The following is a 16,091-nucleotide window of genomic DNA, read 5'->3' on the forward strand; positions in this document are numbered from 1 at the left end:
CCAATACCGATATATCGGGGAAAGTGCATATCGACCTCCCAATATATCAGCCTTGCCGATAATTGGTCTATCCCTAGAACAGATACAGTATACTATAAGAATTACAGAATAATCTAGGATCACCCAAAATTGTACCAACCCTATACCTCCTTTTTAACATTTCACTATGCACAAAATGTACTTTTAAATATAAATAAATAGTAAAATGGGATACAATGACATTTTGTAAATAAAAAGGATGGCAATATATATATTCCAATCTCTTTCAAATGGTATCGCTCAAGGAGACTTGCAAGGCCGCACCACCTCTAATCTTTGTGGCTAGTGTTTCATAAAATTTTGATACCACATTTTTCATCCCCTGACATGAGGCGAGGACAGCCAGGGTAATGATACAAGAATGGCCATACGATGGCGTCAGTTAATAAAGTTTATAAATACTGAAGGGAAAAAAAAAAAACTGGTGTGCTGCCTGGACTTGTTTGTGGTTGCCGGGAGGAGGCAAATGCCGTAGCTAGTGAGTGCATGCAAGTCTCTTTGACCTATACCATAGGTCCGCAACCCGCGGCTCTTTTCAAACTTTGCCGCAGCTCCGGGGGGGAAGCTAGCGAGGGGAGGAGGTGCACTGTGCTCCCCGACACTCCCCACTGTGGCGATGTACTGGCTGTGACGTTGCATGGGGGGCGGTGCGTGCGACTCAACGTCACCTTCCCCTCCCGCTGTCAGAGGAGGGCAGCGCCGCGCATGCAGGTCTAGTCGAGGAGGAAGAAGACGTCCGTCCAGACTCCAGTCAGCAGCAGTCCGCCAGGCACCAGTGTGAGGCAAGTGAAGTAATGCCTCGGGGGGGGGGGGCACACACTGTATTGAAGGGGGCACGCACGCACGCTGGTCACTGTATTGAAGGGGGCACGCACGCACGCTGGTCTCTGCATTGTAAGGGGGCACGCACGCACGCTGGTCTCTGCATTGTAAGGGGGCATGTACGCTGGTCACTACATTGTAAGGGGGCATGTACGCTGGTCACTACATTGTAAGGGGGCATGTACGCTGGACACTACATTGTAAGGGGGCATGTACGCTGGACACTACATTGTAAGGGGGCATGTACGCTGGACACTACATTGTAAGGGGGCATGTACGCTGGACACTACCATTGTAAGGGGGCATGTACGCTGGACACTACATTGTAAGGGGGCATGTACGCTGGTCACTACATTGTAAGGGGGCATGTATGCTGGTCACTACATTGTAAGGGGGCATATATGCAGTGTTAGATTTGTTTTAAATGTCGCAATGGTTTTGCGGCTCCCAGTTTTTTTTTTCCTTCGGAAACGGGTCCTATACCAATGCCATAGACAGAAGCTGCCATTCTCAGACTCCCAGGCTGCACACAGCTATAAAAGACAGGACTGTTCACAGTGAGGTGGCAAACCTAGAACTGATATCATGCTTGTGAATTATACAATGGCAGTTTCCATCATAGGCTTCCCATATATTTAATGCAATGAGAGAGTCTCTAAGGGTACAGCGCATACGCGGGCACAATGCTCTGCTTGGCATTATAGGTGCTGTATTCAGCTTGTCAAATGCAGACTGTTGTGTTTGGAGCATCGCATAGGTCCCTGTCCACAATTACCGCGTTAATGTGTGTATATGGGCATATAGTCACTGCATATTTTAGCCTGTCATTAACATGCTGCTGATAGCAGGCTGTATGCTGAACCTATGACTCCCAGACAGAAAATTACTCATACATGCAAGCTAAATGGCATTCATGTGCAAGAGCCAAGTCATTTTATGGTATTGCTCCAGATGCCACTTTTGAGCTCTGAATGACTGATCTAATTGAACCCAATTAATATTAAAGGCTAAGCTCACCTTTTGGAGCATGTTACAGCTATATTCAGGGTGTAATGTGTAACATGCTCTAGTAGTGCCCACCTTTGTACCCTTCACTCCCATGACAAGCAGTCAGGGGTTCCTCTCCCCGCACCGGCTTTCAGTTTTCACAAACTGTGCAGCTGTGTGGGGCTTCGTCTGCATAGATGCATCATTCATTCACAGTGATATGAGAATGAGAGAACTACAAGTCCCATCTACCTCTTCGGTAGACAAATTGTAGTTATCAATGAACTGGTGAGCGTGCTCATAATTTATTCACAAGTCCTGCAGTTTTCAAATTGACAGCCCATAAAGAGGTATGGGCTGAAAGCCGCAGGACTTGTCTGCAGAAGTCCCACATTGCACGGGTGCCATGTTTTTAAGGCTCCTGCAGGAAAACATAAATGCCCATTTTTGTTCCGCAAAAAAAAAAAAATATATACATTACCTTCTCCTAAAAGGTGAGCATCATGGTCTTATTCTTACCGTACAACATGTGACCGTAAAATAAGACACTGTTCCAGCACAGTATTGCACGGATTACGTTACTCCCGATCATTAAAAAGGTTTATCAAGTTCTCCTGAGAGGTTTTATTTTATCCAAAAGTAGTCCCATAGATCAGTCAGCCTTTGCCAACAATCCTCAAATATATACACATACTTCTCTTTGTTTTACAAACACTAACAATATACAGTATTTACTGCAGTGTGTATTAAGGATGCACTGATAAAAATCGGCCGAAAATAGGGTGGTCAGTGTTTTGCAGCGCCGATAATATCCCCCGAAAAGCGCATGCAATTTTGCCGCGTTTAAGGTGCATTTTCATAGCTCGTGTGATTCAAAACCGCAACACTGGTGCATTTTTTATTCTTTTTCACACTAGGTTAACATCAATGTAGCTGTGGTTATACCAGCAATTTCCGCACCTGCAACCACCTGCAGTGAAATTGCGCTGCTATCAGAAAACGCACGGGGTTGCCATTCATTGTGAATGGCACCACCACATGTGAAAAATTGCAGTGCGTCTGCTGGAACCGCAGGAAATCGCATGGTCAAAATTAGATTTCCCTGTGGGTTGAGTTTTGAAAAAGGTGCATGCTCCTTTTTTTGCAGAAAGCGCAGGCACGGTAGCCCATTGAAATGAATGGGCTGCCATGTCCACGCAAACGCGCGCCATGAGAAATGCACCCTTAATATATTGTATATATATATATATATATATATATATATATATATATATATATATATATATATATATATATATATATATATATATATATATATATATATATGTTTTTTTTTTTTTTTTATTTATAATACACACACTGCTCAAAAAAAAAAAAAAAATAATTAAAAGGAACACTTTTTAATTAGAGTACAGCATCAAGTCAATAAAGCTCCTGGGGTATTGATCTGGTCAGTTAAGTAGCAGAGGGGGTTGTTAATCAGTTTCAGCTGCTTTGGTGTTAATGAAAATAACAGGTGCACTAGATGGGCAACATTGAGACAACCCCTAAAAACAGGAATGGTTTTACAGCTGGAGGCCACTGACATTTATTTTCCTACTAATTTTTTAACTGTTTTTCACTAGTTTTGCATTTGGCTAGGGTTAGTGTCCCTCCTGATAGCAGGAGGCGATACCTGGACCCTATAGAGGTTGCACAGACCGTCCAACTACTCCAGGATGGCACATCAATACGTGCCATTGTCAGAAGGTTTGCTGTGTCTCCCAGCACAGTCTCAAGAGCATGGAGGAGATTCCAGGAGACAGGCAGTTACTCTAAGAGTGTTTCTCAACTCCGGTCCTCAGGGCACACTAACAGGCCAGGTTTGCAAGAAAGCTGAAATACATCACAGGTGATATAATTTGCTGCTCAGTGACTGCAGTATTCTAGTCTGCATTTCCCCAAGGTCATACTTAAAATCTGGCCTGTTACTGTGCCCTGAGGACCAGAGTTGAGAAACACTGCTCTAAGAGAGCTTGTTCGGGACGTAGAAGGTCCTTAACCCAACAGTAGGACAGAGGAACAGGATGAGCACTGCCAGACCCCTACAAAATGACATCAAGCAGGCCACTGGTTTGAATGCCTCTGACCAAACAATCAGAAACCGACTTAATGAGAGTGGCCTGAGGGCCCGACGTCCTCTAATGGGCTCTGTGCTCACTGCCTGGCACCATGGAGCTCGATTGGCATTTGCCACTGAACACCAGAATTGGCAGGGCCCCCCCTGGCTCCCTGTGCTTTTCACAGATGAGAGCAGGTTCACCCTGAGCACATGTGACAGACGTGAAAGGGTCTGGAGAAGCCGTGGAGAACATTATGCTGCCTAGAACATCATTCAGTGATGGTCTGGGGAGGCATATCCGTGGGGGAACGCACAGACCTGCCATTAGAAATATGGATGAAATCCTTGGAGCCATTGTCAAACCCTACGCTGGTGCAGCGAGTCCTGGGTTCCTCCTGGTGCATGACAATGCCCAGCCTTATGTGGAGAATGTATGTAGCCAGTTCATGGAGAATGAAGGAATGGATACCATTGAATAGCCTCCACGCTCGCCTAACCTAAATACATTAGAACACCTCTGGGACATTATGTTTCGGTCCATCCGATGCTACCAGGTTGCACCTCAGTCTGTTTAGGAGCTCAGTGATGCCCTGGTCCAGATATGGAAGGAAATACCCCTAGGACGCCATCCATCATCTCATTAGGAGCAAGCCCGACGTTGTCAGGCATGCATACAAGCACGTGGGGGCCATACGAACTACCAAGTACCATTTTGAGTTGCTGCAAAGAAATTTCAGCAAAATGGACTAGTCTGCTGCCTCATTTTTTCACTTTAATTTTGGGGGTCTTTAAATTCAGGTTGATAATTTTCATTTAAGGATGTGGCAACCTTTCGTTCCTAACACATTACCCAGTCCATAAAAGTATAGATATCCAGCATGATATTTTTCCCCACTGAGGTGTTTTCAAAGTGTTCCTTTCATTTTTTTTGAGCAATATATCATTTTTTTTTTTTTTAAATAAACTGTTAGATTTCGGTCTTTCAGTCAAGTGCATCCTGAATTTTCGGTCCATAATTTTCAGTTTGGTGCACCACTAGTGTGTATATATTACATATTTTCCTAATCTGGATAATATTTTATGTTAAAGAAAATAATAGCATGCGAGATGCATACCTGGGCCCCAGTATCTTGAAATTCTTTACAGGCCTCCGGAAAAACATCATATGCAATAACAGGATACCCATGTTTCACAAGATTTTTTGCCATTGGATTTCCCATGTTTCCAAGTCCTATGAACCCAATAGGTGTTTTGGAGGCCATTGATCTGCAAACTAAAAGAAAGGAAAAATAAATAAAAACGCAATCAATCAACTGTACACAAATGAAAACCTCATACCTCGCAAATGGTTTGATATCTTAATCACGAAAGACATGCTTTAGCAAAAAACGTGTTTGTCGAATGGAGGAGGGGAGGAAATGTGGACATTTATTATATACCTGGCTTAAATTGCTTTAGTTATGTTTAGCCCATCTTCCAGTTAGGTGGATCATTAATTTTGAAGTTATTATAATCTCAATTAGGCTCCTTTCACACTTGTGCAACATTAAAATCCACTTCCATTGTGACTTCGCCATGCGATTTGACAGGACGACTTTGGATGAGTGCAACTTGTGCAAAAATGAGAAATTCGCTACAAAATAAAAAACCTAACAAATTCCAAATTTTCAGAACAATCAGAATTCGAATTGGCTCAAAAATGATCAACCGACTCAAATTCTGTGTGAAGAATAGCTGCTTGTTAAGCAGCGGTTCGGGAACCTGGCCACCGCGTCATTAACAACCGATGACTTATCAGCTGTCAGTGAGTTTCCCCACTAATAGCTGAAGGTAAAAAAAATTTTAAAAAATGCCGGCAATTAAAAAGCAGACGTAAAATAAAAATAAAAAAGTGTAGGGTCCCCCCTCCCATGCATAACAAGCCCTTTAGGTCTAGTATTAATTTGGAGGGGAACCCACAAAATCCATACCAGACCCTTCTATCCGAACATACAGCCTGGCAGGTCAGAAAAAAAAGGGGGGGCGTACCCTCAACATAGGGGGGAAGGGGGTGCTCTGCCCCCCACCCCAAAGCATATTGTTCCCATGTTGATGGGGCCAAGGCCCTCAACCCCACAACTCTGGACACAGTAAACAGGTTTGTGACAAGGTCTTTGTTTTTTGAATTATGTCCCCTAAAGTAGATCTATCATCAATCACGCCGCCCGGTGCATCTAAAAAATAAACAAAAATAAATAAACCTCCGGCCTCGACAAATGCTCCTACGGACTGCCTGCTCCTTGGTCTGACAGCTCTTAGATATCTAAAGGGCGGGGGCCACCCAGTGACGTCACTCCATTGTAACATCGTTGATGCATGCTGGGTCGGTGACAACACAAGGTGGCGTTGCCACTCGACGTCACTGGGTGGCACCGCCCTTTAGGTATTTAAGAGCTGTCAGACGGAGGAGCAGGCAGCGCGCGATCATCGGGCCGAAGGGTTTTTTTTTTTGCTGGTGCGGCGTGATTGACAATAGATCTACTTCGGGGGACATTGTTTTCTGTATTTTTTTTTTTTTTTTAAAGGAATTGTCAAAAACCTGTGTACTGCTTATTCACTTTTTACACATTTTTGGTGAATGGGTAGGGGTACTATGTACCCCCATACTCATTCACATGGGGGGTGGGATCTGGTGGCCCCCTTGTTAAAAGGGGACTTCCAGATTCTGATAAGACCCCCGCCTGCAGACCCCCGCAATCACTGTCCAGGGTTGTGGGGATGCAGCCCTTGTCCCCATCAACTTAGGGACAAGGTGCTTTTAGGTGGGGGGGGGGGGACTTGCATCTTAGAGCAGACTTCTGGGAAAATTGGTGAGCCAATCACACAAGCAGGAAATTAGGTTTCTGAGGTGTGGTCAGTACACATCACATTCTGTGTACAGAAAAACTCCAGGTAGCCATATAGCATTTTCAGAAAAGTTACACCGGCTGCAGATTGAAAAGGAAAGGTAATTTTTAATACCATCCATTTACAATATGACGTCTGTCACGATTGTACATGCTATATTATTTTTTCTTTTTATTTGCCATTTTATTTCCGCACGAAAGAGAAAAATAAGGAAGAAAAATAAAAGGAAGAATCTTTCCCCTAGTTCGTAGACGTGATAACTTATGCGCAAACCAATCAAAATACACTTATTGGGATTTTTTACCAAAAATATGTAGCAGAATAAAAAAAAAATATTAGATTTTTTAATTTTTTATTTTTTTTGGGAATGTTATATGCCAGGAAGTGAAAAAAAAATAGTTTTTTTTTTCCCAGAATGGTCGCTCTTTTTTTGTTTATAGCGCAATAAATAAAAATTGCACAGGTGATCAAATACCACCAAAATAAAAGCTCTATTTGTGGGGGGGGGGGGGGGGAAGGACATCAATTAGGGTACAGCATTGCATGACCACGCACTTGTCAGTTTAAGTAATGCAGTGCCGAATTGTGGAAAAAATGGCCTGGTCATCAAGGGGGCAAATCCTTCCGGTCCTTAAGTGGTTAAGCAAAAGGCTTCAGTAAAAATGACCTTCAGTCCACGTTTTTCTATGTGCCTAAAGTGAAGGAATTCAAAATGCCACAAACACAAATATGAACAACTGTCACATTGAATCACATTTCACACATCAAAAGAGATGAGAAAAGAATGTGTGACTGTAAAAGGCAAATGTCTTCAGGGCTACGTGTCTTGTTCAGCATTTGTGTACAAAGGTGAGACATGAACATGCAAAAACCTAAAACGTTTCCATAAAGATTAGAACAGAAACAAATGGACACGCATAATATACACCACAAAGAGCGGCTGCCTCTAACGTGTATGTAAATCCTAATAACAAACATCTCTTATTTGCTTCCTAGTCTGTTGAATAGGCAATTAAAAACATATTGTTTTGTCTGTTCGATTAGCACACCAAGTTGTTGATCCTGCCAGAAATCTTGAGTGTAAGGATGAGCTGTGCCAAAACCGTGGGAAACTGATATAGCAGGAGGCTGCTGGCCAATCAGCTGCGGCCGTGGAATGTCCCTCTCCGCTGCTCTGCCCCACATCACAAAGAGGTGGGAATACTTGTGATGAAACTGACATAATATGCCCACATAGAGAAGGTAGAAGGGCACTGGACACGGGTTTTCACAGGTTATCAAAATGTGGACAAAGTCATTAGTTGAGCCCAATTGGCCTGCATTAGGCAGCTCCCCACAAAGACGAGGATCCACCCGGAGAAGACATTCAACCAAGTTAACCTGCCTAGCGGTATCCCTGAGCGTGACTCGGGGTGGATTTTTTATGCTGTTATCGGTATCCCCGAGTCACGCTCGGGGTGGATGTGCAGAGCGCGAGGCGGTGTCTTACCTTCTCCTGGCAATCCAGCGATGATCTCCCATTTCTGTGATCGCCAGCCATCTGAGAACCCCGCCGCTCGTCCATCCTTCGTCGGTGTGATGACTTCCTGGTTCCGTTCCCTGCAGCAGCAATGCTGCATGGGAGCGGAACTGGGGAGGGAAATTCAAACGTTGAACAAAACACAAACACACATACATATATATATATATATATATATATATATATATATATATATATATATATACACACATATACATATACACACACATACATACAACGCATGAATTATAATCGAATAATATAATTTTATTATATAATATACATACATATATTATATAATAAAATTATATTATTGATTCAATTATAATTCATGCGTTTGTGTTTCAAATTTATCACATCTGGGATGTCTACTAGAGTCTTGTTTTGGTCAAGTTTAAGTCAGTAATTACTAAGAATTGTAGACCTCTAATACATAACGCCAAATTTCCATGAAAAAAATTGTACCGCTTTTGGTACATAATTCCTGACATAATCATACCGCCAGGGAGGTTAAGAAATCCAAGTCTAATAGGTCACATGAGAAACTCCTTAGGCGTTCAGTCTATATTGTTCAACTGGTTACAACAAACAGGGCAATAAGAAAGCCAACTTGTTTCAGGAGCCACATGATCCCCCTTCTCCTAGGCTGGGTGAAATGGCAGAATGCTAAATGGATTCCAAAGTATTCCCAAGACTGATCTGAAGGCAGAGGATATTAGAAGCAGTCAGTGTTGATGTTCACAGTAAAAAAAGCCATTTCCCCCAACTGTAAACAATCACTCTGAATAAAAGTCCATAAATGGAGTCATACACAAAGCAATAGCAGCGCTGATATTGAGTAACAATCAAAGCATGCAAGGAATTGCTAAAGTACACTAGTCCTTTCTCATTAAATGTCCATCATTATATCCAGCTTTTTCACCAATTTGGGGTCACCAGTGAATTTTTATGGGGTCACCCGACATTCAATCCTCCACCGTTGTGATACAGGTACAAGATGGCAACTCACCAGACCAACTGGCCTTCCTATTCTCATAGAGAAGGCAAACAAGCATGAACTCTGTGGTCTTTACTCGATCGGCTGCAGCTGTTAGAAACACACCTCTCTCCACAGAAAACTGCGTTCCCTTTGCTCACGAGTCACTCACCGACCGGTTAAGGAAAACATGAAAGAAAGGACCGCACTAGTGTGATATTGTAAAACATCACTCCATACTTTATTAACCAATCCCCAATAAATGCACTCACAAACGCAATCAAATAGTAAGCCTTCTAATGAATCATATAAGGAAGTCACAGGGATGCATCGGTAGGCGATGTTGGCCGGCTCACCCTCTCCACGCTGATGTTCCTAGCCTCCAGTGCCTCCGAATGTGTCACCCGAGAACTTCCGGTCGCCGCGAGGTTCACGCCCTGACGCGTTTCGTCATTTCCGACTTCTTCTAAGGGCGTGGACCTCACGGCGCGGCGTCAAGATATACACACAGGAATGTTGACAATTCTGACGTCACATAGTAGGCGCGCCAATCAATGCAAATATCCCGGCTCTCCGATAGGAGGGAACCCTTCCGCCCTTACTCTATCACACCGCGGTTCACGATACTTCCGCCCACACATCGTATTCCCGATGGACAGCCAATCGGTGACTTAATCTCTTGTATGTATACCAAAAAGGAGAAACACCCTTTATGGCTAATTCTCTTTTCTATGTCAACATTCCTCAGTTACAAGCAATCCCAGCGAGTGATAAATACATACATATAAATCATGGCAATACAATGCTTAAAAGTCATGACAATACAATGATAAAAAGCTAAAAAAAGATGCCAAGCGGGATAAACACTCCCAGTTACTGGAAAGAGTTTTAAAAGATTGCATATGGTATATATAAATATATCAGAGCATTCTAAATTTAAAAATTTAAGATTCAAAGCTCATATCCTAATGTTATATATAGACTCAGTAAACACTAAGCTCACTGGAGTAAAAGATAAAATCAAGGATATCATTCATAAATAACAGAGTAAATTTAAATTAAAATGGGTTTAGATTAAAATACCTCAGACAATATTCAGAAAAAGTAAATTTAAAAACAATCAAAAATTGAATCAAATTTAAATTAATTAATATAAAACGATTAAAAATCACTAATAAAACAATTGAGATCCAGCTCAATGTTTAAACCTTTGGGGTCAAGGGCCTGGGTGAGGAAAATCCATTTAGTCTCGCATTTGGATAATTCTCTCACCCAGTTTGCTCCCCTCCAAGGGGGGGTAACCCTTTCTATTCCCCAAAAATGCAGACCACGGGGATCACAATTATGGTGTCTCCTAAAATGTTCCGAGACGCTATGGTCCTAAAAACCTGGTCAAAATGTTTGAAATGTGTTCTCCCACCCTTTTCTTTACAGTCCGTTTTGTTCGACCGATGTAGATCTTGTTACATGGACACATAAGGGCGTAGACCACATGTGTCGTGTCGCAGGTGATCAAATTTTGGACCTTAAATTGCTTGCCTATTGCTGGAACAGAGAATTCAATTCTCTTTCTTAAATTAGTTCTTGCAAAGAAACAGGCCCGACAGCGACCACAGGTATGGAAACCCTTTCTTTCGGGAAAGAAAGTTACATTTGGGGGGTTTTGAACTTTCTTAACAACCCTGTCCCCAAAATTGGGAGCCTTTCGATATATAAAAGATGGATAGGCCGGTATTACAGGGCCCAGAACTCTATCCTTCAACAATAAAGGCCAATGTTTTTTTAAAAATAGATTCTACATTTTTGTAGTCATTGGAGAAATCCGATAGGAAGCTCCGCTCCTTCGTCTTGTCCGTGGTTTTACTTTTATTCTGTAAACAGTCTGCCCTAGGTATATCTACAATTTTCTTTATCTCCTGGTCCAAAAACTCCTCTTTGTAGCCTTTCTGAAGAAAGCGGTCCTTAATTATTTTAGATTGTGACATAAAGTCATGGTCAAACGTACAATTACGTCTGACCCTCATGAATTGGCCTCTAGCTATATTTTTTAACCATGTAGGATGGTGGTCACTCATGATGGACAGGTAACTGTTGCGATCAGTCTTTTTAAAATACAATTTCGTGGCAAACCCATTTGAATGTCTGAAAATGGTGACATCCAAAAACTGGATGCTAGTAGTATCCCAATGGAATTCAAGCTTAATATTATTGGGGTTCCTATTCAAATGGCTCATAAACGAAAGGAGGGATTCTTCAGTCCCGTCCCAAATAAATAAAATATCATCTATAAACCTTTTATAAAAACGTAACTCAGGTCTAGACTGATTAAAAACAAATTTGTCTTCCCACTCGGCCATAAAAATATTCGCCAAACTGGGGGCAAATTTGGCCCCCATGGCGACGCCGGTCTTTTGGCTATAAAAACAACTATTAAACCAAAAGTAGTTGTGGGATAGACAAAAATCGAGAGACTGTTGAATAAATCTTTTCTGGGCAAAAGGAATTTCGTCTCTCTTACTCAGTGCCCAATTCAGGGCTAAAAGAGCATCATCATGTTGGATGATGGTGTAAAGTGAGGACACGTCAGCCGTCACCAAGAAGGCCGACGAGTCCTCACTCAACAACACATCACCCAACGATACCAATAGATCTTTAGTATCCTTCAAAAAAGCTTTAGTGGTAATGACACTCGGCTGTAAAAATTTATCCAGGTATTGGCCTAACCTTGCAGTTACAGAGCCAATCCCATTCACTATAGGACGTGCTGGGGGGCAATTCTCATCCTTATGTATCTTAGGAAGCGTGTATATTGTAGGGATTCTACAAACACTTGGAGTCAGATACCTTTTTTCTTTCTTAGTCAGGGCATAAGTGTGATAGCCCTGATCCACCAGACTTCTAAGTTCTTGGTCGAACTTCGACGTTGGGTCCAATGGTAGCTTCATATACGTGTTTGTATCATTTAGCATACTGGAAAGTTGTTGATAAAAATGGATTTTTGTAAAATCTTACCGTAAAATCCTTTTCTCTTAGCTCATTGACAGACGTAGTCCTCGGTGATACACCACCTTCGGGTTATGTTGCCTCCACAGGAGCAGGACTAGACAGGAAATTAAAAAGCTCTGGCCACACCCCAGGGGCAGTCCCAGAGGGTATATCCTCTCTCTCTCTGCCTCAGCAAATCAGTTATGTGAAAAAGCAGTCTTTAGAGATTTTAACCCAACTCAAAAAAACAGAGGGGCGGGGACTACGTCTGTCAATGAGCTAAGAGAAAAGGATTTTACGGTAAGATTTTACAAAAATCCATTTTTCTCTAGCGCTCATTGACAGACGTAGTCCTCGGTGATACACCACCTTCGGGACGTCCCAGAGCAGTATCACAACTGAGGGGTGGGAAAATGGAAATCAAATCCCAATCTAGAAGGCCCAACCGGTGCCAACTAGAAGTTTACAATGCTCATCCTTAATGATGAGACTCAACAAAAAAAGAGAAAACAATTTTTTTTTTTTTTTTTCAAACAGAAAAAAACCCTCGAGGTAGACCACCGGTCTCCTCAAATTGCGGCCTGCAAAACCTTGCGGCCAAATGAGGCATCCGCCGATGCCGTCACATCAATTTTATAGAATTTTGTAAAGGTATGTACTGACGACCAGGTGGCCGCCTTACATACCTGGACCACTGACGCCTGATGGCGAAAGGCCCAGGAAGTACTGAGCGCTCGAGTGGAGTGCGCCCTAACAGGGAACGGAGGACTCTGACCCTTAATAGAATAAGCCTGTACCACCGTTTGTCTAATCCATTTGGCAATGGTCGCGGCAGATGCAGGCAAACCCTTTCTGGGGCCATCCGTGATCACAAAAAGTGAATCCGTCTTACGGAATGATTCCGTAGCTTTCAGGTATACCCTGATTGCCCGAACCACATCTAAGGAATGCAACGCATGTTCCCGATGATGCTTGGGCTGAGGACACAAGGAAGGTAGTACAATATCTTCATTCAGATGAAAATCTGAAACCACCTTGGGAAGAAAAGATGGCTTAGGATGAAGTACTACCTTATCCCTATGAATCACTAGGTATGGGGACTGGCATGATAATGCAGCCAGTTCTGACACCCTGCGAGCAGAAGTAATAGCCACCAAGAAGGCCACTTTCTGGGATAAAGTAAGCAAGGGAATCTCCCTGATGTTTTCAAAAGGAGGTTTCTGTAGAACCGACAAAACCAAATTAAGATCCCAAGGCGGTAAGGGCGCGCGGACTGGAGGAGCCAGGTGCCGCACCCCCTGGATGAAATTCCGCACCAAGGATTTGGTAGCTAAAGGCTTCTGAAAGAAGATTGCTAATGCTGAAATTTGACCCTTGATGGTGCTCAAGGCTAGCTTCTGCTCAACCCCTTGTTGCAAAAAGGCCAATATTCGAGACACCGAATAGGTACGTGGAGGAAATCCTAAAGATTCGCACCACGCAATATAAGTTTTCCATGTGTGATAATAGACTTTGCTGGAAGTCGCTTTCCTTGCTTTAATAAGGGTAGGAATGACTGAAGCTGACAAACCTCTGTCCTTCAGTACTTGGGTCTCAATGGCCAGGCCATTAAACCCAGCGACTGTAAAGCATGATGGTAAATTGGTCCTTGAGACCACAGACACTCCCTGAGACGAAGTTCCCACGGAACGTCTACGACTAACATGTCCAAGTCGGCCAGGCCGGCTTGAGGAGGCCAGCCTAGAATTTCTAGGACCACTGGCGCCGATTGGATCTGAACCAGGCGTCCCTAGAGGTATCTGGCCCCGACCATCCGAGAAAGTCTGGTCGTTTTCTGTTCCCACACATTTATCAGATACCTGATAGTTATCAGGAAAGGTGATCTTTTCTGGTTGAACCTCAGGGACCGAAGTCACCCGACTAGAGGCTACTTGGCCTATCTGGTCAACCAGATCCGATTCCTGTGAGGTATCGGGACTAATCTTAGGAAAAGGTAAAGGAAAAGATCTATTCAGGGAACGGTAATTACCGCTTCCTGTAGTACTTAAATGTTGGAAGGGAAGAATCGCACCGGTAGTAGTGGTTGATGCTCGATCTAATGTCCTGAATACCGGTGAAAACGTCCCCCCACCCTGAAACCGGGTGGGGGCGCACCTTCAGGCTGTGTACTCCTTTGCTTCGGGTTTGGCTGGGTTGGTCCTTTGCTTGTCCGACCAGCCCTTCTTGAACCCTCCTGGAGGAGTCTTGCCTTTCCCGCTTGTACCAGCCGGGCGCCCTTTATGGGCGGTAAAGAAAGGTCCTCGCTTGTTGCGAGGTCCCTTAGCTTTAGCAGCCTGTGGCAAAAAAGTGCTCTTGCCCCCAGTGGCATCCTTAATGATTTCATCTAGGTTGGCCCCAAATAGACGATTCCCCTGAAAGGGGAGATTTGTCAAGGTCTTCTTGGAACCTAGGTCAGCTGACCAGCATTTTAACCACAGCACACGTCTGAGGATCACCGCTGTCTTAGATGCATGCCCTAATAAGGGAGTAGTGTCCAAGGCTGCGTCACAGATAAACTGTAGCCCTTGTATAATCTGTTCCATCAAATCAGATGTCTCCTGGGGAATATCTTTTCCCCTAAGATCTTGGCGTACCATTTTCGCCCATTCCGTAAGTGTCTGGGAAACTAGACCAATAACAATTACTGGTCTAAAAGCTGACCCTATCAGAGAGAAGATGGTGCGGGACTCTGCTTCCATCTTTCGATCCACCGGATCCTTAAAGGACGAAGTGTCCTCCACTGGAATAACCATGGCTTTATTTAGCCTGGAAATAGGCGGATCCACGACTGGTGGTACCGTCCATTTCTTAATGATGGATTCCTCAAACGGATAGCGTCTAGCAATACGCTTGGAAATAGTAAAGGTACGTTTAGAATGCTCCCATTCTCCTTTAATCTGATTACCGAAACATTTAGGTACAGGAAAAGCCTTCATCGTCTTGATGGGCTTATTAGTACCAAAAGGAATCTCTGTTTCAGTTGCCTCTGCCGGTAAAGCCTCAAGTTTTAAGGTTTCCTGCACTGCCACAACTAGTGCGTCCACCAATGCTTCTTCCTGAATAATAGCAGGAGAAGAAGCGTCCTCCTCACTGTCTGAGGGGGCTTTACCTGGGATAACAGCCCTTGCAGAGGAACCTGCAACTGCCGTGACCACCTCTGAATCTGAGTCAGAGGTGTCAGATGGTATAGGGGTAGGCGGGGGTCGCTTCCTTGACCCCCGTCCCTGACAGGCCGCCTCCACCCGAGCCACCATAGACTCCAAAATTGCTGTAAATGACTCTGTGCACCGGCGGGTCCCGTGGCCCCCTCGAGGGAAACAGGTGGGGGAATATGTGTGGCAGGGTCCATGATAACTCCAGTTACTTCCTGGATAATATAATTCAAAAATAAAATTTTTTTTTTTTTTTTTCCGACCCCCAGCGCCACAAAAGCCCCTTAGTGTTACCTGCTAGGGATCCCTATCGATCGAGAGAGAGAGAGAGAGATAGACCCCCAGGCTCACCACTTGATGCTCAGAGTTTAACTGCAACAGGTTACAGCGCTGTCTTAACAAACAGGAAGTCTTTTGGCTGGCTGCCCAGGAAGAAAGGAGGCGGCTCCGCCCCTCTGTACGCCTTCCGGCGCCTCCCCCAAGCTCCACGAGGTGTTTGGATCACCTCAAACATGGCCGCCCCCATGCTGGAGACACGAGGCTACGCCAAAATGGCGGCTCGTGCGATCCAGCAAAAAAAATGGC

At 43.8% G+C, this 16,091-nt stretch overlaps 1 protein-coding gene across 1 annotated transcript in view; it reads right to left on the reverse strand.

Annotated features, from left to right (window-relative positions):
* Positions 1 to 16,091, reverse strand: part of HIBADH (3-hydroxyisobutyrate dehydrogenase) — a 245,004-nt gene that overhangs the window by 208,624 nt on the left and 20,289 nt on the right. The window contains exon 2 of the mRNA XM_082257736.1: positions 5,065 to 5,222. Within this exon, the coding sequence (XP_082113862.1) occupies positions 5,065 to 5,222 (158 nt within the window). The remainder of the gene's footprint in view (positions 1 to 5,064; positions 5,223 to 16,091) is intronic.

This window comes from Pelophylax lessonae, assembly GCF_965119305.1.
Source record: "Pelophylax lessonae genome assembly, chromosome: 5".
NCBI classification, from domain to species: Eukaryota; Metazoa; Chordata; class Amphibia; order Anura; family Ranidae; genus Pelophylax; species Pelophylax lessonae.